This window comes from Vulpes vulpes, chromosome X (assembly GCF_048418805.1).
Source record: "Vulpes vulpes isolate BD-2025 chromosome X, VulVul3, whole genome shotgun sequence".
NCBI classification, from domain to species: domain Eukaryota; kingdom Metazoa; phylum Chordata; class Mammalia; order Carnivora; family Canidae; genus Vulpes; species Vulpes vulpes.
This window is the reverse complement of record NC_132796.1, coordinates 41,935,336-41,959,011: the sequence shown is the minus strand read 5'-3', so window position 1 is coordinate 41,959,011 and position 23,676 is coordinate 41,935,336. Positions and strand designations below refer to the sequence as shown.

The window sequence follows — 23,676 nt, the reverse complement described above, 5'->3', positions numbered from 1 at the left end:
TACCTGCCCTGACATCAGCTGTACCCTCTCTTGCCCCGCTTTCTTTAAGATTTTATTTACCTATTCATGAGAGAGGCAGAGGGAGAAGCAGGCTCCATGCGGGGTGGGACTCGATCCCAGGACTCCCAGGATCACGCCCTGAGCCAAAAGCAGACGCTCAACCGCTGAGCCACGCAGGCGTCCTTCTTGCCCCGCTTTCAAAAGCTAAGCTGAAAGCCCCTCACCTGGTGGCTTACCTGTCCCCTTCGCAGTTTCCCTCCACAGTGGGAACTCGCCTATCCTCCCTACTCTCCGTCTCAGTCTCACTTCTATGCCTTCTCACCTGTGCGGCCCCAATGGCTCTGCTGGCTTAAGCTCCCTTAACTGCCAGACCCTCACCTGCTCCGCCCCCTCAGTCTCAGTTTCCTCCCAGACGCCCGCGGGCTCTCTAAGGGGTGGGGCTTCGCTGGGAGGTGGGGGGAAAGAGGAACTTCGGTCCAATCACAAAGGTACCCAGGAGTTTAGGTGCGGAAAGGGCGGGATCATCTGTAGAAGGTGCCAATGAGGAGCCGAGATAGATGAGGATTCGCTGAACCAATGAGACAAGGACACACGATGGGCGGGCGATCTGGAAAGCGGGATCAATGAAGACGAAGGCGGGGTCTAGTAACTGGAAGGAACCAATGAGGCTCGGTAGAGACGGCAGAAGGCCGAGGCGGTCACGAGTCGGGTTTCCCCATCCCAACGGAATCTGGAAATCCCAAGGCTGCAGTCTTAGACTCACTGTTGGGGAGCGGACGAGGAGAGCTACTGCTCTGGCCAGCCCTTCACTCTTCCCATCTCCATCACGGAGGCCGGAAGTGGAAGTGACGGACACGGAAGTGCCCTGCTGTTGCCGAGGGGACGGACCAGGCAGATGCCAACATGGCAGCGGTGGGGTCCGGCGGTTCCACCGCGGCGGCTGGGCCAGGGGCGGTCTCCGCGGAGGCGTTGGAGCCTGGAACCGCTAGTGCGGGTGAGACAGGCTGTGGTCGACCCGGCGGCGGCGGGGCGAGGGTCAGGATCGCTGAGGGGTCAGGAAGGTTCCTCACTGAAGCGAGAGGGAGCATCCCGTTTGGACCGACCTATGTGTGTATGTAGCGGGGGGTTGGGGAGGGAGGACGGAATGGCTATTGTGAGTGTGTTGGAAAGCGGAGAAGAGACCTTTCTGAGGGTGATGGGAGGGTCCCTTTTGCATATGGACGGTAGAGATCATTCTGAGTCTGGGGGGTTTTAGCCTTAGGGGGAGGCTAAGACCACTAAGACCATTCTGAGTGTGTAGGGGGTCCGTCCTTAGAGCAGGGAGAGAGCATTTTGAGGTTGGGAACGTTGTTCCTTCTAGAAGAGAGAGGCTATTCTGAGGGTGGTGGTTTCTTCTTATAAAGGGATAGGGGCTATTGTGAATTAGTGTGGGACAGGTCCTTCCTGACCTGACTTAGAGGTCTATTTTGAGGATTGGGATGTCCATTATAAGGAGAGAAGACCATTCCTTCCTAATGCAGTAAGAGTTCCTTGTATATTGGAGTGGGAGGGTCCTTCCTTATATGGCAGAGAAAAGACATTCTAAGGGTGTGGAGCCCTTCTTTATAGCAGGGAGAGTTCGTTGTGAATGTGAGTTGAACAAGAAATGATTCCTTGGCTGGAGGTAGGAGCGGTGTGGTGGTGGGAGGATGACAGGACCATGTGGAGTATAGGGGAATATTTCCTTATGTCCTCGAGGGAACCAGACCGTGCTTGGTGCAGTAACCATTTATTATATGGAGTTCCATCCTAGAGACTGTGGAGGAATTATTTCTTATGTTTGTGAAACCATTCTGGGTCAGGAGGACTCTGGTGGTCATGGAAGGTAGGAGTTGGAGAGATAATTCTTAGTGTGAGGGAATGGAATAATATCTTAGATGGGAGAAAGACCATTCTTTAGGGGCTGGACATGCCTTATACCATGGTCTCATTCCCTGTATTTAGGTATCATTCTTTACATAGGACAACCCCTAATTAAAAAGAAGCATCATCTCATATAAACTTTCAGTTTGTTCACCCACAGAATGGAATCCTTGTAGCCCACTCAGAGATCAGAGCAGTGTAGGGGTCTACTGACGTAATCCATATAAATCCTTTACCCCAGTGATAGATAGATGGTCAGCACTCAATAAATGTTGAGAATATGATTGGTATTCTGTGAGTTGCTTCTCACACAGAGGAGGGAGAGAGGGGGCCAAGTGTGTCCAGCACCTGCTCCAGCCATTTCCTGATAGCTCAGCAAGGATTCCGGGTATGGGCTGGACAGGGTGAGGCCTACTTCCCCCTTTGTGGCTCTTCTGCCTGTTGAAGCAGTGGAAGTAGATGGGATTCAGACCCCATTGGGTCAGGATAGGGAGGCAGAGTGAGGAAGTGGCAATGGCTAGGAGGATCCTGGTTGAGAAAGGAGTGAAGGGGAAGGTGGTGGTGTGGCTGTGCCCCAGCATCTTCTGACCCCTTCTTCCTCCTTGCTCATTCCATTTCTCACAGCTCACCGGCGCCTCAAATACATATCCCTAGCTGTGCTGGTGGTCCAGAATGCCTCCCTCATCCTCAGCATCCGCTACGCCCGCACACTGCCTGGGGACCGCTTCTTTGCCACCACTGCTGTGGTCATGGCCGAAGTGCTCAAAGGTCTCACCTGCCTGCTGCTGCTCTTCGCACAAAAGAGGGGTATGAGACAGCAAGGGGAGAGGGCTGCACTGGAGTCAGTGGGTGGGACTGTGTGTGTGTGTGTGTGTGTGTGTACCCATGCCCATATGGAGGGTTTGCTGGGGGAATATCACTATATCACTGTGTCTCTGAAACCACCTGGGGAGTGTGTAAGTGCAGCTCATCTGCCTTATCACTCCAGCTATAAATAGCTGCATCCACACTTTTATTGTACTCCTAACATCTGGGAGCTGACCTCTGTGGACTGTAAGAGTGAGACAATTTGTGTCCATAAGGTAGTAGAGGATACTTAAGTTCATTTATTTCCCTTTAACTTTGCATTTTGGATAACTTTAAACATGCACAAACTCGGAGAGAATAATAAAATATTAAAATGTTCATGTACCCATCACCCAGATTCATCAGTTGTCAACTCATGGCCACTCTGCCATTAACAGCATCAGTGATTATCCACTCCTCTACAGTGAGTAGATGTACACTCAATCTACATGTCTGCTTACCTATCCACCCCCTGCCTTATTACACTGCAGTATGTCCCACATGTAGTAAGTATTATTTTGAAGTAAATCCCCCACCCTCTTACTATCAAAATAAATATTTTGGTACATTAAAAAATAACCACAATATCTAAAAATCATACATCAAAAAATTAACAGTAATTCTTAAAATTAACAAAATATTCAAATATCCAGTCATTTAATCAGATTTACAATGCTTTCTCAAATATCATAAGAATTTTTAAGAATTTGGGGACGCCTGGGTGGCTCAGCAATTGAGTGCCTCTGCCTTTGGCACAGGGTGTGATCCTGGAGTGCCGGGATCGAGTCTCACATTGGGCTTCCTACATGGAGCCTGCCTCTCCCTCTGCCTATGTCTCTGCCTCTCTGTGTCTCGCATGAATAAAAAAAGAATTTTAAGAGTTTGTTTCAATCAGGTTTATATAAGGTCAGTGTCTTGTAATTCATTATGGCTTCTAGGTCTGTTAACCTCAGGGGTTCCCACCCAGCTCTTTTTTTTTTTTTTTTTAAGATTTTATTTGTTTGTTCATGAGAGACACACAGGCAGAGGGAGAAGCAAGCTCCCCCCAGGATCACACCTTGAGCCAAAGGCAGATGCTCAACCACTGAGCCACCCAGGCACCCCTTCTCTAGCTCTTTTTGATCTGTAGTAAATTTGTTGAAGAGAGCATGTCGTTTGTCTTGTATATTTTGGATAGCTTGGATTTTGCTGGCTGCCTCCCTGTGGTATCATTTAACATGTTCTTCTACCCCCTGTATTTCCTATAAGTTTGATTTTATTTGCTAATTTAAACACCTTCCTAAAGGCCAGCTTTAAAATGTTGCCAGTTGTTTCTCTATAAAGGCCTTACGAGGGCGCCTGGGTGGCTCATTTGGTTAAGCATCAGACTCTTGATTTCAGCTCAGGTCATGATCTCAGGGCTGTGGGATTGAGCTCCATGTTGGCTCTTTACTCAGCAGCAGGGAGTCTGCTAGAGATCCTCTCCCTCTGCCCCTGCCCCCCACTTGCGCTTGCACACTCCCTCTCTAATAAAGAAATCTTTGGGGGATCCCTGGGTGGCGCAGCGGTTTGGCGCCTGCCTTTGGCCCAGGGCGCGATCCTGGAGACCCGGGATCGAATCCCACGTCAGGCTCCCGGTGCATGGAGCCTGCTTCTCCCTCTGCCTGTGTCTCTGCCTCTCTCTCTCTCTCTGTGACTATCATAAATAAATAAAAAATTAAAAAAAAAAAGATTGTGAAGGCTCCTCCACCACTAGGGGCTCTCCAATTTAAAAAAAAAAAAAAAAAAAGAAATCTTTGGGATCCCTGGATGGCTCAGTGGTTTAGTGCCTGCCTTCGGCCCAGGGCATGGTCCTGGAGTCCCGGGATCGAGTCCCACATCAGGCTTCCTGCATGGAGCCTGCTTCTCTCTCTGCCTGTGTCTCTGCCTCTCTCTCTGTGTCTCTCATGAATAAATAAATAAAATCTTTAAAAAAATAATAAAGAAATCTTCACAAAAATAAAGGCCTTGCCTGTGTAGAGAATGCAGGTGTACATTCTAGCTCTGCTGTCAGTATTTACACTGAAGAAAACATTTTCTTTAATTTTTAAAAGATTTTATTTATTTATTTGAGAGAGAAAGAGAGCACAAACAGGGAGGGAGAGAGAGAAAACAGGCTCCCTTCAAAACAGGGAGCTCGACACATGGCTCGATCCTAGGAACCCGGGATCAGGACCCAAGCTGAAGGGGCACCCAACCAACTGAGCCACCCAGGCACCCCAAGAAACCTTTTTTTAAGACTTTATTTATTTGACAGCACAAGCAGGAGGAGTGGCAGGCAGAGGGAGAGGGGGAAGCAGGTTTCCCGCCAGGCAGGAAGCCCAGTGTGGGGCTCGATCCCAGGACCCCAGGATCATGATGTGAGCTGAAGGCAGATGCTTAACCAACTGAGCCACCAGGTATCTCTGAAGAAAACATTCTTTCCCATTCATTAGCTCCATGTGGCCCTGGGTGGCAGCAGTTTGGAAACTCACCTGTTCTTTTTTTTTTTTTTTTTTTAATTGAAGTATAGTTGACATATACAGTTAACCCTTGAACAACATGGGTTAAACTGTGCAGGTCCACTTAAATGCAGGGTTTTTTTTAAAGATTTTATTTATTCATGAGAGAGAAAGAGAGAGAGAGAGAGGCAGAGACACAGGCAGAGGGAGAAGCAGGCTCCATGCAGGGAGCCCGATGTGGGATTCGATCCCGGGACTCCAGGATCACGCCCTGGGCCAAAGGCAGGCCCCAAACCGCTGAGCCACCCAGGGATCCCAAGATGCAGGTTTTTTTCTAATAAATACAGTACAGTACTAAAAATGTATTTTCCTCATGCTTTTCTTTTTCTCTGGTGTACTTTATTATAGGAACACAGCATATAATACATATACAAAATACATATTAATGAACTGTTTATATTATCAGTAAGGCTTCCAGTCACTAGGAGGCTATTAGGAGTTAAGTCTGGGAGTGAGGGGTATCAAAAGTTCTATGTGGATTTTTAACTGTGTGGAAAGTCAGTGCTCTAACTCTTGTTCAAGGGTCACCTATAATATTAGTTTCAGGGATCCCTGGTTGGCACAGCGGTTTGGCGCCTGCCTTTGGCCCAGGGCGTGATCCTGGAAACCCGGGATCAAATCCCACATCGGGCTCTCTGCATGGAGCCTGCTTCTCCCTCTGCCTGTGTCTCTGTCTCTCTCTCTCTCTCTCTCTCTCTCTCTCTCTCTGTGTGTGTGACTATCATAAATAAATACAAAATTTATTTAAAAAAATATTAGTTTCAAGTATACAACATCATGCTGGAACAATTCTTTACATTACACAGTGCTCACCACGATCAGCGTAGTCCTCATACAAAGTTGTTACCATATTACTGGCTGTGTTCCCTATGCTGTACTTTTCATCTCTGTGACTGACTTGTTTTTATAACTAGAAGTTTGTACCTTTTCACCCCCTTCACCTATTTCACCCATCTCCCAACTGGCAAGCACAGTTCTCTAGGAGTCTGTTTCTATTTTTGTTGTTTGTTTTGTTTTTAAATTTATTTTATTTAGATTTTATTTATTTATTCACGAGACACACAGAGAGAAAGAGGCAGAGACATAGGCAGAGGGAGGAGAAGCAGGCTCTAGGCAGGGAGCCCGATATGGGACTTGATCCTGGAACTCCAGGATCATGCCTTGGGCCGAAGGCAGACGCTCAACCGCTAAGCCACCCAGGCATCCCTGTTTGCTTTGTTTTTTTAGATTCCACAAGTCAGTGAAATCATTTGCCTTTTTGGGTCTGAGTTCTTTCACTTAGCGTAATGCCCTCAAGGTCCATCATCTGCTTTGTTTTTTTTTTAAGATTTTATTTATTTATTCATGAGAGGCAGAGACAAAGGCAGAAGGAGAAGCAAGCTCCCTGTGGGGCCCAATGTGGGACTCCATCCCAGGACCCCGGGATCACTTGAGCTGAAGGCAGATGATAACCATTGAGCCACCCAGGTGCCCCCTATCTTTTTTTAAATCTTCTCTGCTATCAATTGATTCTGAGACACTTTCCAGTGCTCACTGTGGCAGGCCCTGCTCTGGCCATGGAGGCTGCATCCTGCCCACAGAGGGCTGATATTTTACGTGAGGAGAAACAAATAGGCACAGACTTAATCACAGGCCTTTGCCTCTAATCTACAATTTCAACCCCTCCCTCATGTTTTTTTTTTTCCTGAATTAGTTTTGTGGTAAAACTTGGCCTGACCTAACATAGGGCTATTTGTATATAGGTGGTTTTTAATTTTTCTCATTTGGTGTGAAATTTACCCAGGTTGCCACAGAAATAGGAATGTGTGTGATTATGGTGCGCAGCCCTATGCGTGTGGCATGTGTTAATGTGAAGTGCATGCTAGATACACCATGTTACCTTCCTAACACTTAGAAAATGTCAAACACCCAAATCCCTGGGCCCAGAGGATTTGGGTAAGGGGTTCGAGAGTGGTAATTACTCCTGGGATTAATGCTATGAAAGGTAAGGACAGGGTTTTGTGAATGAGCCCTCAACATGAGTTCCTGTGATAACCTTGTGCAGTGGTTGTGGGGTTTTCACAGAGGAACAACACTCACTGAGACTTAAAAGACGAACTGCAAAGAAGTGGGGTGAGATTTGCAGAGGCCTTAGTCCTCAGGAGGGTGTTCTCATGTGTTGGTGGGAGCAGGTCCCAGCCAGACTTTTCTGCTTAATATAGTCAAGCTTCCAGGGACACCTGATTGGCTCAGTAGTTGAGTGCCTTTGGCTCAGGTCGTGATCCCAGGGTCCTGGGATCAAGTCTCGCCTTGGGCTCCCTGCAGGGAGCCTGCTTCTCCCTCTGCCTGTGTCTCTGACTCACTCTGTATCTCTCATGAATAAATAAAATATTTTAAAAAACAGTCAGGCTTCCACTCTTCCATATGGCAAGGGACAGACATGTCACTTGTTTGTAGGGCTGACAGGGATGTGCATCCGAATGGGATATGGTCCCTGCCCTCAGGCAGCTCTTAGGCCAGTTAAAGAGCTAGGATAAGTGTAAAAGTTGAGTTTCAAACCTCCCCTCCAGTCAGCAGGCTTGCTAAGGCTTCTACCTCACCAGCTAGCTAATGCTGACTATTTCACTGGACATACACGTGTATTGAGTGCTTGCCCCAAATGGGACACTGCCAGGGAGGTGGGCTGTATGCTGTGTGAATACAGTCTGTGATTCTCAGACACAGAGTTAAGGACGATTGGTGTCCGTTAAACTGAGAGCTGAAAGGTCTCCCAGAGCTGCAGTTGTACTGCAGGGAAACTGAGAGTGCAGACCTCCTTTGAGCCCCTGGGAGGTCAGGGCAGGGCTGAGGAGACACAGGAATAGGCCTGGTCCTGGCCCTCAGAGGATCTGCAGCACTAAAGGGAGGCTGTCCTTCCCCCCACGTAGGTAACGTGAAGCACCTGGCACTCTTCCTGCATGAGGCTGTCCTGGTGCAGTATGTGGACACACTCAAGCTCGCAGTGCCCTCCCTCATCTACACCCTGCAGAATAACCTCCAGTACGTGGCCATCTCCAACCTGCCAGCTGCCACATTCCAGGTGAGCCCCAGGCCCAGCACAGCCTTTGGCAGAACTGGCTGGAATGGGGGAGATGTGATGCTGGTGAGGGAGGGTTGCAGAGGGCATGATCTGTGTCACCTTTGCCACACCCTCGGTGTCTTCATCCATGAGAACTGGGAATGGGAATGCCTCCATACCAGGATGCTGGGACAGCTGAAAGAAATAATCCCCGGGAAGAGCCCTTGGTTGGCATTGGTGAGCTTTTGGCTGTTTGCAGGTGGCCCTGGAACACGGTTAAAGAGTCTATACTCTGGAGCCAGGCTCTCTGGGTTCAAATCCCACCTCTGCTACTTTCCAGCTGTGTGCTCTTTGGGCAAGTTGCATAACCCCTCTGTGGCTTCTCATTCTTCCATTGCATGTTACAATAGTATCTGCTTCATAAGTGAGAGCACTAAATGAATGGATTCATATGAAGTGCTCAGACCCACACTGGCACAAAAGCAAGCACTGTGTAAATGTGTGCCAACATTATCGTTGTGGCTGATTTGTTTCCATTAGTACATATTTATCAAGACACACACACATGCGTGCGTGTGCCTCATCAAGGAGCCAGTCACTCCGTCATTAACCTACTACATAAGCTGGTTCACACACAACAGCTGTATTTTACAGATGATAATGTCTGGGCCGAGATGGTCCAAGTGCTTCATTCCTTATCACACAGCCAGAAAATTTGGAGGGGATGTGGACTCGGGTGTGGCCCAGGACTTCCTTGCATAGCTGTGGACTTTCTGGGAGGCAGCTCAGAGCTGTTTAGCTACCTGTCAGTCAGTGGCCAATGGCTGGATCTTTTTTTTTTTTTTTTAAGATTTTATTTATTTGAGAGAAAGAGTGAGAGCACGAGCAGGGAGCCCAACTTGGGGCTTGATACCGGGACTCCAGGATCATGAACCAAGCCAAAGGCAGATGCCCACCTGCCTGAGCCACCCAGGCGCCCCTGCCTGGCTGTTCTTGTCACCTGCCCTGCCCCATCCCTCCCCCTGGGCACGTGGGGTGGGGAGGTGGGGAACAGCCCCTAAGTGCCTTCCGCATTGGTGGCCCGCCCCCCTGCAGGTGACGTACCAGCTGAAGATCCTGACCACGGCGCTGTTCTCTGTGCTCATGCTGAACCGCAGCCTCTCCCGGCTGCAGTGGGCCTCCCTGTTGCTCCTCTTCACTGGAGTTGCCATCGTCCAGGCACAGCAAGCTGGTGGTGGGGGCCCTCGGCCACTGGATCAGAACCCCGGGGCAGGCCTTGCAGCTGTCGTGGCCTCGTGTCTGTCCTCAGGCTTCGCGGGCGTCTACTTCGAGAAGATCCTCAAGGGCAGCTCAGGCTCGGTGTGGCTCCGCAACCTGCAACTGGGCCTCTTCGGCACGGCACTGGGCCTGGTAGGGCTTTGGTGGGCTGAGGGCACAGCCGTAGCCCGCCGCGGCTTCTTTTTTGGGTACACACCTGCCGTCTGGGGCGTGGTACTCAACCAGGCCTTTGGCGGGCTGCTGGTGGCTGTTGTCGTCAAGTACGCCGACAACATCCTCAAGGGCTTTGCCACCTCCCTGTCCATTGTGCTGTCCACTGTTGCCTCCATCCGCCTCTTTGGCTTCCACGTGGACCCATTGTTTGCCCTGGGTGCAGGGCTGGTCATTGGTGCGGTCTACCTCTACAGCCTTCCCCGAGGCACCGCCAAAGCCATAGCCTCCACCTCTGCCTCGGCCTCCACCTCTGGGCCCTGCACTCACCAGCAGCCTCCCGGGCAGCCGCCGCCACCACCCAAGCTGTCTTCCCATCGTGCAGACCTCAGCACGGAGCCCTTTCTGCCGAAGTCAGTGCTGGTGAAGTGAGGGTTGGTGGTGGTGGGGGGCCACAGGGAGGGGGACTGGGTGGAGGGTGTTGGGCATCTGGAGGGACTTCAGCTGCCACTGGGCCTAGCTCCTCTGGGATTGGAAGTGTTTTCTCCCAGGTCATGGAGACTTCTGCAGGGGCTTTGGAGCGGGTGTGGGGCATCACATGAACCCTTCCTTGTAGACTGAGCCCCCTCCCCCTGGAGGGGGATCATGAGAGCTGCCTCCCCGGCCCCAGTGAACTCCTTTGGGGACTGGGTTGGCAGTATTGTCGTTCAAGGCCTTTCTTTGCCTGCCTGCCCTCAGCTGGAGGTGTCCTGTCTTCCACGCTCTCTTGGGAGAGCCCCTCCCAGCGGTCCCTCCTCCCCCTTTGTAAGGACAAATTGGACAAAAATTCTACAGCTCTTTAGCAACGGATGCTTACCTGTGGGGTTCCGCTTCCTGTAGCTTGAGGCCTTTTTGCCTCCCTCACAACCACAAGGGACCAGACCCTATTAGCAGCCCGGTCTTTTTTGTATGTGGCCTTGGGGCAGCTTTCCTGATGGGAGACCCCTGAAAATGGGCCTGTGAGCACCCCGGAGTTGGGGGAGGGGGGCGGGTGGAGAGGAAGAGGAAGGAAGGGGTGGGAATTAAGATGTACTGCATCAGCCTGGTCCAGGGGAGGGTGCAGTAGGGGCATCTGTTTTTTAATGGTTTGGGAATTTGTTGTATAATCAGATAATGAATGATCCAGGGTGTGGGAAAAGCCGGTGGGGGAGGTTCTTGGAGTGGCTGAATCTCATTGAATCTAAGACACTGTCAGTTGCCGGATGCAGGGTTCTTGTCTGAGACAGCCCAAGAGGGAAAATAAAGCTGCCAATCACACTGTTGATACACACTAGCTGTATGAGGCACCCTCACTGTCACAGGGTGAGGGTATCTTCAAATGCTGAAATGTGGAACCTGTCCCCTGCACTCCCCAAAGCTTATTAACCCCTTAACCGTCTCCCAGGATGTATGTGTATGTGTGCACGCGTACATCTATATCTACGCACGCGCAAGAGATGCCTGGGCTGTCTTTGCTCTATGTACATAGGGTCGTTGGATCTTTATTTTTAATTAATTTGTTCTGATTTTTCTGGTTTGTTTTCTAAGGAACTGTAATGAACAAATATCAGGAGACCCAATGCCAAATAAAGATGTTGTATTTATTTAGTCCACGTGTAGCTTTCTGACCCAGGGGACTCTCTGCGTGGGCTATTACTAACCCCAGGACTACCAGCCTCACCACTGTCGCCCTCGCTTGCTCAGGACACCCACCTGCCAGCCCACCCCAGCTCTCTGTGTTTTTCTTTTCCTCCCCGTTCCCACCACAGGTTGCTCACCAAGGTGAAGGGTTCGTAGCTGCTGGGATTGAAGACGCTGGCTTGGCCTCGTTCTCCCTTCTTGCCCTGGCCCAGCTGGGACCAAACTCTGATCAGTACTAGGGGTGGGGGGAGGTAGACACTGAACTCCAACTTGGCCTCACCACCTCCTGCTCCCATGCAGGGGTGACACAAGCAAACTCTGGTAATGAGGGTGGGACAGGACCCACGTTGGCCTCCAGCCCATCACCCCCATAGCCCTGCCACTCCCGCACTTTCTTAGGTGAGTTTTTGCAAATAAAATGTGTTTTGCATCTTGCCGGCTTGGGTTGGGAAGCCTCAAAAGCGCATGGAAAGAAAGCACTCAGGCCCCATGGGCACGATCCATTGAAAGGCTTTTATTAAAAACCCCCGGGGATGGCGGTGGGGTGACGGGGAGGCTCAGTCCTGTTGCTTGGTTCGGGAGGCCTCGGCATTGGCCCGGAGCACAGCTCCCGGAGACGGGTAGGGACGCTGCTGGAAGAGCGGCCCCGCTGCTGTGGTGTCTGCACCCGTCTTGGCTTCATTCCGCTTGGGGAGTCCTGTTGACCATGTGCCCCTGGGGGTGACAGGGATTAGGGAATATGGGTTAGAGGTTGGGAATATGAAATGTGATAAGCACTCTGTACTCCCCACTCCCCCCGCCAACCCCAACAACTGACAAACGGGGGGAAGGAGATAGGAAAAAAAGGAATGATCATCAGCACAAGGGAGTCCAGAGAAAAGAGAAGTGCTCATGAGGGGTTCTCCTACCGAGGCGCGTCCGAGTAGGAGCTGGGGTCCATGGGGTCTAACTCTTCATCCTTCCGGCTTGCCGCTGAGGAAGGTGGCACAGTGAGGTCTCCAGTGGAGGGACAAGGAGCCCCTGATCACAAACTCCCCCATCCCATGAAGAAATGGGGTGCCTGGGTGCCATGGCGCACAACACCTTGTCCCAGGCCCCAGGTTCAGGCAATCGCCTGGGCAGAGCGAGGGCTTCCCTTACATGGCTCGCCCGTGATGCCTCACCCATCATACTTGAGTCCTGCCCTGCTGCTCAGCTTACCCTTCTTGCTCTTGGGGTAGGGAGCCAGCTCCTCTCTGCGATGATGGCGCCGCTCCTTGCTCTCTTCCCTGTCTGACTTGTCATACCCGCGGTCCCGGTCCCGGTCCCTCTCTCTGTCCACTTTGTCATAACCACGTTCTCGATCTCTGTCAGACTTCTCATGGCTCCGGTCCGACTTCTCATGGCTCCGGTCTGACTTCTCGTGGCTCCGGTCTGGCTTCTCATGATTCCGGTCTGATTTCTCGTGGCCACGCTCCAGCTTCTCCTCAGCATCTGGGGACACAAAAGCCTTGAAGTGACCTTCCTCCTTCCATCTCTCAGGACCCAGCAGCCTCTGCCATCGACCACCTCCCTTGCCTGGGGTGGGGCCTTCCCATCTCCCCAGCCCCATGCTTGCTCCACTATCATGTACCTGACCCCTCTCTGAGGACTCCAGAAGCACTTGGGGCACCCTTATCTGCCCTTGGGTCTGCCAACTCACCTGCATTATTGCTCCTGAGTTTCTTGGCAGATTTGGTAACGACGGAGTTGGGGTCATGCGGGGAGAGCCAGGACACGAGGTCGGTGTCCACATTCCAGTAGTAAGGGAGCCCGCTGTGGGGCAGTGGGATGGAAGTATGGACACAGGGAAGGAGGAAGGGGAGGGGTGTCAACACAGACGTCCTCTCCTTGTAGCCTCCACTCCTGTCTCTCCAGTCTCTATCTATGCCTGCCCCATGTCAGAAGCCCAGAAGGAGGAACCCCAGACCTCTTTCCTGTGTTCCCCATTTACCCTAAAGCCAGGCCCAGAGCCAGCACAGGAAAGGTCAAGTCAGATGTCAGACTCCCTGCCCCCCGCCCCAGTTCCCCAGGCTCACCAGGATGGGTCAAACACTTTGTACCAGCTTGGTGGCAGGCCCTCCAACCGGGTGGCCTCATAGTCCACAGGGTCATCATCATAGTCCTCAGCAATAATCTCTTCCTCTGGTTCTGGCAGGATAGCAGGGTGGAGGAAAGCAGTAAGGACCAGAGGAATGGGATCCCTGGGTGGCGCAGCGGTCTGGCGCCTGCCTTTGGCCCAGGGCGCGATCCTGGAGACCCGGGATCGAATCCCACATCGGGCTCCCAGTGCATGGAGCCTGCTTCTCCCTCTGCCTGTGTCTCTGCCTCTCTCTCTCTCTGTGACTATCATAAATAAAAAAAATTAAAAAAAAAAAAAAGGACCAGAGGAATTCTTATCCTGCAGTCAGAGCCTGGAGACACGCTCAGACTCACATGGACCATGTGTGTGCGTGTGCCAGGTCTCACCTTCTATGGCAAATATCACATTCCAAATCCAAGTGTCTGAAGATCAGGGGATTTGCCAAAAAACTTACCTAAATCTGTCTGTTTCTGGGTTCAGATAAGATTTGAGATTTGATATCCTGTTACCAAAACCTATCTGGTTTCAGATTTTAGACAAGGATTCATCAAAACAAATGTATCCTCCAGTTCCTGAGTTCAGGAAGCATGTGACACCACGCTATCCCAATCTATTTGGATAAAATGAGTTTGAACAGTAAGCGGTTTATCTGAAAAACAAAATGCCCAAATCTATTCAGCTCCCAAGCTTGGTAAATATGGGGTTTCTAATTCTGTATATTGAGTAGCAAGTCTGGATAGGAAAGGATATATCCAAACACTGCTCCGCATCCATTCAGTTCCGAGGCCTGACACACAGCAGGCCTACAACAGCTGTCAGTTACTATCAGTAGAATAAAAGAGACGTATGTTGTCAGCTCGGTACATGACCCTCAGTAGACCTATGACAGATTTTGGCTGTGGATATAACTAACAATGAAATGTATATGTCAGCAACAGCATAGTGCCTGTCACACAATAGGCCCAAAGTGAGTATTAGCTATAATCATCAGAATTGTTAGTAAGAGATATATACCATCAGCACAGGGCCTGGTACTCAACAGGCTTAAAATTAGCAACGACTGTTACCAGTATTATTAACCACAAGATCTATATGCCTGGCACAGAGTAGCTTGTAACAGATGTCCTTTATTAATAAGGTGAAAATAAGATGTAATCCAGTGCCTAGCACACTGCAGCCCAAAACAGATGCCAGTTTTTACTATGATCGATAATAAGGTGTAAATATTAGCAGGAAAAGCACAGCAGGTAGAAATGATAGATCCTACCATCATTTTCTACCACTATGTGTATGCCAAGCACCTAGACCCAAAATACATGTCAGCAATTGATATGGTGATCAATAAGGTATAGATCACCAACATAGTGCCTGGCCTCACAACACGTCTAAAATAATGTGATCAGTAGCGTAAAGAACCCAGTATCCGCATCCCCCCTACCGTCTAGGGAAAATGTCAGCTCTCCTTACTTCCACGGATCGTCTGATGGATTGCACGTGGCATACAACAGGCCCCAAAAAGGCATTAACCGTCAATATTAAGGATGAAACATGTATTTCCCACCCCCACCCCAGCCCGCGGTAGGAATGGATATCAGAAATCCATACCGTTAACAATACACGCCACGCCACTGACTGATGCGCGGTAGGCCCACGCTAGGTATCGAGTGGCGGTATCAACAACGAAGTGCCTGTCAAGCCAGGCACATTGTAGGCCCAACCGCTTTTAGCTCACTCACCGGGCTCCAGATGTTTGAGGATGCCTCTCTTGGCCAAGCGGGTCTGCAATGCAACAGGCAGTGGCATAGCGGATAACAGGCAGACCTAGGGACAGACGGATGAACAGACAGGCTCACAAAAAACAACCCAGCTCAAGTGAGGATTCAAATCCCGACCTAAAACCGAGCGCCTCCTCCCGGCATATATTCCTCACTTACCCACCTGCACCAATAGCTGGGTAGACGGAACCTACAGGCTAAAAGATGGAATATAAGTGGCGAGGACGCCCAAACTCTCACCAACCCTCCCCTCGAGGCTGGGTGTTCCAAGACCCTGTTCCTCGCCCAGGCCCAGGCTCCGCCCACCGCCGAAGAGGCCAAGCTCAGTTCCCCCGCGCTCCCGGAATGAGCTCACCCAACGTCCCCCAAAGACTGCTGGGTGGGAGGAACCAAAGCGCTGGGACGGGGGAGCAGAATGAAGCACCTCTTCCGGCTGCAAAAAATGCGCCCACCCTGACATTACCAATGCAATCAGGCGAGTAGTGGAAAGCTGACAGGTCGGCCACCTCTCTCTCGTCCCCGCTAGGATCACGAGGACCACACGACGGCCTTCTCCCAAAACACCAAACGAGGTCCTCTCTCCCCGACGCTTGAGGTATCTGGGCGACGCACAGGCTGCAGTGGAGATGACGCAAACTCGGTGGCCAATGAGCGCGTGTCCCTGCCCTGATGAGCAGCAAAACGACCCAATCGCTGGCCTGGAATAGGCGGACAGCTCGGCGCCTGTGTGCATTTACAGTGGGGGCGTGGCCTGGCCGGGCTTTAGCCAGACTGCGCGGCCAGACGCCGGCGCCATGGAGGAGTACGCTCGGGAGCCTTGGTACGGCGATGGGCACAGGCCTCGGGACTGTTGCTGCGGCGCTACCGCCAGCTGTGGGAGGCGGGCGGGGGAGGCGCTGGCCACACCGCGCCACGTCCCAGACTCGGGAGACTCTTAGACGTTTGTGGTCTCCTTCCGCTCCCCTCCGCTTTGTTCCTCTCACTCGGGCTCCGTTAAGAGAGGCTGTGAGCCCGGAGAAGGTGCGGTGCAGGGACCAACCACTCAACGTTTCCTCAGACTCCGTATCCCCTCCCCCGTTCCTCTTTGTTAAGGAAAAGAGACTCGCTGGTCGAATCCATTCCACCTTGGGGGGTGGTGCGGGGTCGAGCGGAAATCCCCAGGGTTACCACGCGTGGCTTTTCCCAGGTCGCTTTAGTGGATGGGGGCGGGGCTGGGTGAACCTGTGGCGGACGGACTGGATCCTCCCCCACGGCCTGCGCTTGGTTTTTCCCAGTTGTGATCGGTTAAAAGAGAGGGAAGACGGGATTTGGTTGGACGTGCTCATAGTCGGGGACGGAGGTGCGACCCCGTCCTGCTTTAATAACAGTACTAGCAAATTAACACTTTCACAGCGCTAACTTAAAGGTGCTGACTCTGCGTGTCTCATCAGTTCATTTAGTCTTTGGTAGTGGTAAAGCAGTTGGCGAATTCCTTGCTTGGCCTCGAGGGGAGGGGCGGGCGAGCAAAGAATAATGCTTTCCCCCTTTTGCACCATTTCTTGCTCAAACGAGGGGGAAAATAATCTCATTATTTGAAGTGCTGCTTCCCATTCGGGTGACTTGGTCTCTCCCAATTGGAAAGAGTCCGTGCACCATGGCGGGGGAAGAGGGGCTCACTTAACCCACCCTCCCCTTTTGGCTTGCAGCCCATGGCGAATTGTGGACGATTGCGGTGGAGCCTTCACTATGGGTGTCATCGGCGGTGGAGTCTTCCAGGCCATCAAGGGCTTCCGCAATGCCCCTGTTGTGAGTCGTGGCCTTCCCTGGGTAGTGTGGGGGTCCTGCCATGCCCACATGGGATACTGCGATGAACGCTGCGTGGAGCTGCCATAACTCGCTCATTACAGTGCCGGCTAGCCTACTATGTGCCAGGCCTGGCTCCAGGATCTGTGGTTTGGGGTGAACTGCAAACACGGCTCTCTGTCCCTCTCCCTGCGCCACCCAGCTGGAGCTCCTCTGTGGAAATGCTGTGCCGTGAAAACGGTCATTACCAAACTCTAAATGTATGCGCAAAGCCAGAGAGATTTTCCCCAGAGGCAGATTCTGGGTCAGAAACCTGGATACAGAGAAGTGACAAGAGTTTAACTGGCGGAAAGCAGACAGCCTTAAAGTTAAGAAAATGCTTTTAATGTGACCTAATCAATTCTCTTTCTCTTTCTGACCACCCTCTTCCAAGATCTTAACCAAACGTCCTGGCTTTAAGTGCTATCCATTTACCAAGGTCTCTGCAATTAATATACCTAGTCCTGTCTCTCCCCTCAACTCCTGGAACTCTTTCCCAGGTCTTTGCCCACATTTTCTATTCTCATCCTCAAGGCCTCAACACAAATGCCCCCTCCTTTAGAGTCCTTTCCCAACCCCCCAGTTATTATCATGTCTCTCTCTCCTATTTCCTCTACGGTCTGTATGGCTGTGTAAAGTTGCCTTATTTATCTGTACCTCTGCTAGGGATCTGTCTCTCCCACTGTTATGTGAGCTTTGAGAGGGCAAAAGCTAGGTCTGTCTCATTCACCATCCCTGCATACAGCCTGGTGCCTGGGATAGGTGCTAGTAGTAACATTGGATGAATGCGAATTTCTCAACCCACGGCTGAGAACGCCCAAGTTAGGGTGCTCCACAGCCTCCTAGTTCTCAGCCACTGCTCCACATCTCTACGTCTGACAACCCGTGACCCGTCGTGTTCCCTGTCTTAAACGCTAGAAACCCTGCCTGCCAGGGGCCTCAGCCCTATTCTGACTCCCCGCCTCCTCACTTTTCCCAGGGATTTCGGCACCGATTGAGAGGTAGTATCAACGCTGTGAGGATCAGAGCCCCGCAGATTGGAGGTAAGAGGCTTGGAGAGACCTAGGAGATATGCAAAGTTGGGGGTAGCTGCTCCTTTGGTTCTAAAAGTTTTTTTTTTTTAACTTATTTTTTAATTTTTATTTATTTATGATAGTCACACAGAGAGAGAGACAGACAGACAGACAGAGACATAGGCAGAGGGAGAAGCAGGCTCCATGCACCGGGAGCCCGATGTGGGATTCGATCCCGGCTCTCCAGAATCGCGCCCTGGGCCAAAGGCAGGCATTAAACCGCTGTGCCACCCAGGGATCCCTGGTTCTAGACTGCAAATTGGGGTCCACATTCCAGCCCCAACTCTGCCTGGGACAGTGATGTTTCCCAATAATTTAATATGGGGGGAGGGCAAGAATGTGGATTCTGGAGTTTAAATCCGGGCCCTGGATCTTCCCTGATGCATGATTTTGGGTTTGGCTTCCTTTGCCCAAACCTCATCAGTAACATGGAGATGATGATAGCCATAACCACCGAAATTGTTTTGTAATTTATGTTATTTATGTTTATGTAACTTACATAGTACTCACTAAGCGCTGGCTGCCCTGCTAAGTACTTTAATAATATTAACAAATTTAAGACTTCAGAAGTCAAATGACATGCAGTGCTGAAAACAGGTCCTGGCACACAGTAAAACCTCAATAAACACTTTATCATACCATTAACTGGTTTTTGTAACCTGTTTTTGTCCCCCTTAAACCAGTATCAGAATTCTACCTCTATGTGATGGTTAGGAAGAACAGTGTTGCTCTGTTAAAAGCCACATAAAAGATAAATCTGCTTGTAAACATTTGTCAAACAAAGGTGAGGGGAATGCCGATGGCAATTAGAGATTGCTTGAAGAAGGAGCCATCCCTGGGGCAGATGGGGAATATCCCCTAGGAGTTTAACTATCTGCCTTTGTGTCTGGGTTTTTCTCCCCATTCATTGCCAGAGCATGCAGGCCTTGGAAGTCCCCAGACCGTGACCTATGGATTCTTGGGATTCCTCAGGAACACTGATTAGGCCTTGCTCTCTGCAGGTAGCTTTGCAGTGTGGGGGGGCCTGTTCTCCACCATCGACTGTGGCCTGGTGCGCCTGCGGGGCAAAGAAGATCCCTGGAATTCCATTACCAGCGGAGCATTGACTGGGGCTGTGCTGGCTGCCCGCAGTGAGTGCCCCCGACCCGACCCTCGGCCCCAGCCCCTTCTGCCCTGTTCTCCTTGCCTTCACCTCTTTCTCCCTGCCGTTTCACTCTCCTAGGTGGCCCATTGGCCATGGTGGGCTCAGCAATGATGGGGGGCATCCTCTTGGCTCTCATAGAGGGTGTTGGCATCCTCCTTACTCGCTATACTGCCCAGCAGTTCCGCAATGGTGAGTACCTGGGAGACGGACACTAGTTGGGGAGAGGTGCAAAATGTTCTGACTGTACACTGCATCTCACTCTTACCTGATTCTTTCCTCTCCAGCACCCCCGTTCTTGGAGGACCCCAGCCAGCTGCCCCCTAAGGAGGGTACCCCAGCCCCAGGCTATCCCAGCTATCAGCAGTACCACTAAGGATGTGACTGTCTGTCATCACCACCGTGGGAGCTCCTCCTCCGTTCCCTCCCCGATGATCTACCTCGAAGGGAGGGCTGGCTCCTAGTTGGCCCTGGGACCCTTCAGAGAGGGCCTCTACTCTGTTCCCTTGTCCCAGGGCGGGGGGTGGGGCACCCCAGCTGCTCTGACGGATGGGTCCCCTTCTCTCTCAGGGCACCCCAACCCCAAATTCACATGTAACAAGTTCTCATCCCAGTCCCCTTTCCTGGCGCCCTGATGAGTATTTAAAGCCAATTTTGAAATGCCTGTGTATGTACTTACTGAGCCACCCATAGGAGCCCCTCCTTAGGACAAGGGTCAGAACCCTTTTCGGGGACCCAGAAGCCCTAGGATTTGTGACTCCCGCAGAGAGCAGGCTCTAGTAAATGTTCGTGGGATAAATGAGCAGGAGGGGGGAATTAATCAAGGTTTAAATAGGTACATGAATAACGATGTGTGGGGGCCAAGTGATGAATCGTAGGGAGACAGAGGAACAGGTTTGGGAAAGAAGTGAGAGAACAGAAAGGATTACTGGGGTTGGTAGGGGCCAGGTAGTTCTGCACCTTGCAGCAGACCCCTCCCTCCCATTGCCCCCATTGCCAAGGCTGGGAAATCTGACCTCACAATGAATTCAGCTTTCTCTATACCAGTCACCTCATTTGTGAAGGTAACTTCCCTCTGTGTGACCTCACCATGGACCCAGGATAGAAGTAAGGGTCAGAAGGATCCAGCTTTCTTGAGGAAGGTGCTCTGTGCCAGTCTCATCTCTTCTATATCACAGATACGCTTCTGCTCCGTGATGCTCAGTGTTGCAGGTTTTTTTAAGGGCAACCATAAAATAACCAGAAATGAGGTTTCACATTGAGGTGGGGGAGTTACGGGAAAGAAATTTTTCTGGATGGACATTAACCCAAAACTGCTGTCTCTTCCACACAAACCTCCACGTGTATGGGGCAAACACTGTCACCACTGGGGTGCAAATGGCCCCATGGGAGACCCAGGAACTCTGTGCAAGCTGTTACAAAGAGGTGGAATGTCCTTAAAATAGCTTCCTGTGGGTAAAAATACCAGAGTTCCTAACCTCCCAACAGCCTGGATGCCTCAGTAGTAGCAGAACTGCAACCGAGCCTGCTGGAGTGCCCTGGTGCCAGGCAGTTTGCAGCTACCAGACTGAAGACTCCAGGGAAGCAAAATGTGGGGGTGGGCACACAGCACTAAACAGGGTCCTGGCTTTGAGCTGAAGCTCCAGGCGCACACCAGCAGCAGTCACTCAGAACACTGGTTTAGGGCCCAGGGCCAGGCATGCCTGGGGTATCCCAGACTGTGTACAGATGGGTCCCCTTCTCTCTTGCTTGCCACTTACATGCAAGACCCTTCACCACCAGGACCCATTCCCCTGTGCCCCACCCCTTATATTTTCAGACCCCATCCTGCTATCAAACACTGCCCCCCTGGCTCTTCCCAGCCTTTCCCACCCATGAGTCTGCCGGCCCCACTCCACTCACGTGGCTGTGGTAGCCACAGACCTATATGTCCAGGCCTCAGCCCTACCTGGTCTTTCCTCCCTGTCCTCTAAGGATCCTGCAGGCCCTACCTCTCTTATGTATCAACTCTGGATCCTCTGAGGCCCCATCCCTACTGTATCTCCTCAGTGTCCCCTCCAAATGGGTTGGGCTAGGGATGCCTGGGTGGCTCAGCAGTTGAGCACCTGCCTTTGGCCCAGGGCATGATCCTGGAGTCCCAGGATCAAATCCCACATTGGGCTCCCCACAGGGAGCCTGCTTCTCCCTCTGCCTATGTCTCTGCCTCTCCCTGTGTCTCTCATGAATAAATAAAATCTTTAAAAAATAATAAATAAATAAAATTTTTTTAAAAAATGGGTTGGGCTCCTGCAGGAACTAGCTGCAGCTTCTCCGTCCTCCCCAGCTCCTAGAGGGAACCTTTGCCCTTCCTCAGGCCCCGCCCCCTCCTTCTGAACCTCCAGCTCCTGCAGGTGCGCTGGAACACGCTGGCGCCCGGGGCAGCGAAGCCCTGCGACTTGCGGGGCCTTGGCGTGGCTCGTGGCCACATTCAGGCCCTTCTGTTCTGGCTCCTTGGGCTGCTGGCTGGGCTGTGGGCGGTGCGCGGGACTTGGCTTAGCCACCGAGGCTCGCAGTTTCTAGTGAGAGGTGTCAGGCCTCCGTGGGGCAGAGCGGGGAGGCCGGCGCCTGCTGAGTCCCTGTGCTTCTAGCTGGGCCTGGGGCTCCTGGAGTCGCCCAGGTCCCCGGAGCTGGAGCTGGGCCCAGAGGAGCGGTCAGGAGAAGTCTGGGCCCACAGGCAGCGTCTCTTTCCCCAGGAAGGAAATGTGTCAGACCCCAGGCAGTTTCTATCGGGGGGGACTACGGAGAAGGCGAGAGTGAGAAACCGGCGGAGAGAGCTGAACAGAAATAGAAGCTGAGACCCTAACCCGAAAGGAGATAGAGACAAGAAGAAGCTATGTGAGGGTTAGAAATGCATTCGGGGTATAAGGGGGGCGCCTGGGTGGCTCAGTCAGTTAAGCATCTGCCTTTGGCCCAGGTTGTGATCTCAGGGTTCTGGGATTGAGGCCCATGTGGGGTTCCGCACTCGGGGAAGTGTTCTTCTCCTGCTCCCTCTGCCCCACCCCCTTCTTGTGCTTGCTAGCTCTTTGCTCTTGTGCTGTATCTCAAATAAATAAAATCTTTAAAAAAGAAAAAAATGAAATGCAGGTGGGGGCGTGGGAATACCCTCAGCATCAGATGGAGGCAAACACAGGGAAGAAGGCCAGGTGGTGGGGTAGTTGTGGGCTGGGCTGAAGGGCCCCCCTTCCATTACCCTCTGGCTGAAGGGCCTAAGAGAAGCACAGAGGAGCCCCACCTGCATCCTTTCTCACTCTTTTCTCTGATTTAATCCCATCTGCTTCCCACAAGGATTTCATGCCTCTCCCTCAGGTTCTTCTTCCAGTCTTCTTCCCAGCCTCCCTCACCCCTGAGCCCCAAGTTGGCCTCCATCTGTCTTGGTCCATCTCCCAGCCCTTCTTCCCCATTTCTCTACTCGAATCTCCCAGGCTGGTGGCTCTCGTACTCCCTGTGGCCCCTGGGTTTGCCATCCACCGACAAGCATGGTGTGGGAGGGCAGGGACAGGATCTGGTAGACCAGGATGGTTAGTGAGGTGGACACAATCAGAGAAGTAAATACGTGGTGCCGGCCCTGACAGTGGGGTGGGGAATCACTGCCTCAGGCAGAGACCTTGTGAGGCTGGAGAGAGAGACATGGGGAAATCAGACACAAGAGTAGAAAGAATAGGGACAGAGCTCAAGAGAGGGACCAAGACAAAGTGAAGCCAGGGTTGATGGAGATATCAAAGGGGGAGAGATGCCAAGAAAGAGGAAAAAAACGGTAGGCCAAGTGAAAAAGATGAGGAAAGAGAAAATGTTAAGAAGGGAGACAGACGAAGTTTGGGAGAGTCAGGGCCCCTGGGTGGCTCAGTCAGTTCATCATCTGCCTTCTGCTCAGATCATGATCTTGGAATCCTGGAATGGAGCCCCACGCTGGGCTTCCTGCTCAGCAGGGGGTCTGCTTCTCCCTCTGCCTCTCATCATGCTCCTTCTCTCTCTCTCAAATAAATAAATCTTTTAAAAAAAGATTGGGAGAGTCAGACAGACAGTGGGGGCGGGGAGAAATGGGCAGAGAGAGAACAAAATAAGTGAGAGAAAGAAAGAGCAGAGAGAGGGAGAGAGAAAGCAAGAAGAGACATGAGAGTTGGACACACACACCCTACACTGCATCTGGGAGTTGCTGGTCTGAGTATTCTTATTTTATTTGTTTTCTTTGTGGCAGTTGGAGACCCAGGCCTGACTGCAGGGCAGCTCCAGCAGCCCCAGCCTCCCAGGTCATCGAAGGGGGTGGGAGGGCAGCCTCCCCCAGGGGTACACCTTATAAGAGCAATGCTCTGATGTTGTCGAGGATGGTGTCAAGGA

The 23,676-nt window shown here is 51.7% G+C and overlaps 3 protein-coding genes across 10 annotated transcripts; 2 read left to right on the top strand and 1 right to left on the bottom strand.

The window, feature by feature from the left end:
- The first annotated feature begins 559 nt into the window (after window positions 1–559).
- On the top strand, window positions 560–13,790 carry SLC35A2 (solute carrier family 35 member A2). 5 transcript variants are annotated; one of them, XM_025982515.2, is made up of 6 exons: window positions 560–994; window positions 2,527–2,709; window positions 8,174–8,325; window positions 9,400–10,145; window positions 11,520–11,790; window positions 12,745–13,790. In XM_025982515.2, the coding sequence occupies exons 1-5, from the start codon at window positions 904–906 to the stop codon at window positions 11,545–11,547; spliced, it is 1,200 nt and encodes a 399-aa protein (XP_025838300.1). In that variant the 5' UTR covers window positions 560–903; the 3' UTR covers window positions 11,548–11,790; window positions 12,745–13,790. The 5 variants fall into 5 exon arrangements, with proteins under 5 accessions (XP_025838300.1, XP_072599512.1, XP_072599510.1 ...); XM_072743409.1 differs by having other exon boundaries at window positions 590–1,111; XM_072743411.1 differs by lacking the exon at window positions 11,520–11,790.
- On the bottom strand, window positions 11,886–15,889 carry PQBP1 (polyglutamine binding protein 1). 4 transcript variants are annotated; one of them, XM_025982520.2, is made up of 8 exons: window positions 15,731–15,889; window positions 15,431–15,464; window positions 15,229–15,313; window positions 13,449–13,560; window positions 13,073–13,185; window positions 12,592–12,864; window positions 12,300–12,363; window positions 11,886–12,105 (listed from the first exon to the last, which is right to left on the bottom strand). In XM_025982520.2, the coding sequence occupies exons 3-8, from the start codon at window positions 15,293–15,295 to the stop codon at window positions 11,949–11,951; spliced, it is 786 nt and encodes a 261-aa protein (XP_025838305.1). In that variant the 5' UTR covers window positions 15,296–15,313; window positions 15,431–15,464; window positions 15,731–15,889; the 3' UTR covers window positions 11,886–11,948. The 4 variants fall into 4 exon arrangements, with proteins under 4 accessions (XP_025838305.1, XP_025838306.1, XP_025838303.1 ...); XM_025982521.2 differs by having other exon boundaries at window positions 15,427–15,464; window positions 15,731–15,866; XM_025982518.2 differs by lacking the exon at window positions 15,431–15,464 and having other exon boundaries at window positions 15,731–15,884.
- A 98-nt stretch (window positions 15,890–15,987) lies between these two features.
- TIMM17B (translocase of inner mitochondrial membrane 17B) lies at window positions 15,988–22,415 on the top strand. The gene is made up of 6 exons (XM_025982522.2): window positions 15,988–16,087; window positions 16,953–17,052; window positions 18,068–18,131; window positions 19,163–19,291; window positions 19,384–19,494; window positions 19,590–22,415. Exons 1-6 carry the CDS (start codon window positions 16,062–16,064, stop codon window positions 19,676–19,678), a joined length of 519 nt encoding a protein of 172 aa, XP_025838307.1. The 5' UTR covers window positions 15,988–16,061; the 3' UTR covers window positions 19,679–22,415.
- The last annotated feature ends 1,261 nt before the right edge of the window (window positions 22,416–23,676 follow it).

Coding starts and splice junctions, on each gene's coding strand:
- PQBP1 (XM_025982519.2), bottom strand. CDS start 13,762: ATGATAGTCACAGAGAGAGAGAGAGGCAGAGACACAGGCAGAGGGAGA. Junction 12,865..13,072: donor ACTCAGGAGCAATAATGCAG/GTGAGTTGGCAG, acceptor TTGTGTCCCCAG/ATGCTGAGGAGAAGCTGGAG. Junction 12,364..12,591: donor CTACCCCAAGAGCAAGAAGG/GTAAGCTGAGCA, acceptor CACCTTCCTCAG/CGGCAAGCCGGAAGGATGAA.
- TIMM17B (XM_025982522.2), top strand. CDS start 16,062: ATGGAGGAGTACGCTCGGGAGCCTTG. Junction 16,088..16,952: donor GAGTACGCTCGGGAGCCTTG/GTACGGCGATGG, acceptor TTTGGCTTGCAG/CCCATGGCGAATTGTGGACG. Junction 19,495..19,589: donor TGCCCAGCAGTTCCGCAATG/GTGAGTACCTGG, acceptor TTTCCTCTCCAG/CACCCCCGTTCTTGGAGGAC.
- SLC35A2 (XM_072743408.1), top strand. CDS start 904: ATGGCAGCGGTGGGGTCCGGCGGTTCCACCGCGGCGGCTGGGCCAGGG. Junction 2,710..8,173: donor GCTCTTCGCACAAAAGAGGG/GTATGAGACAGC, acceptor CCCCCCACGTAG/GTAACGTGAAGCACCTGGCA. Junction 8,326..9,399: donor TGCCAGCTGCCACATTCCAG/GTGAGCCCCAGG, acceptor GCCCCCCTGCAG/GTGACGTACCAGCTGAAGAT.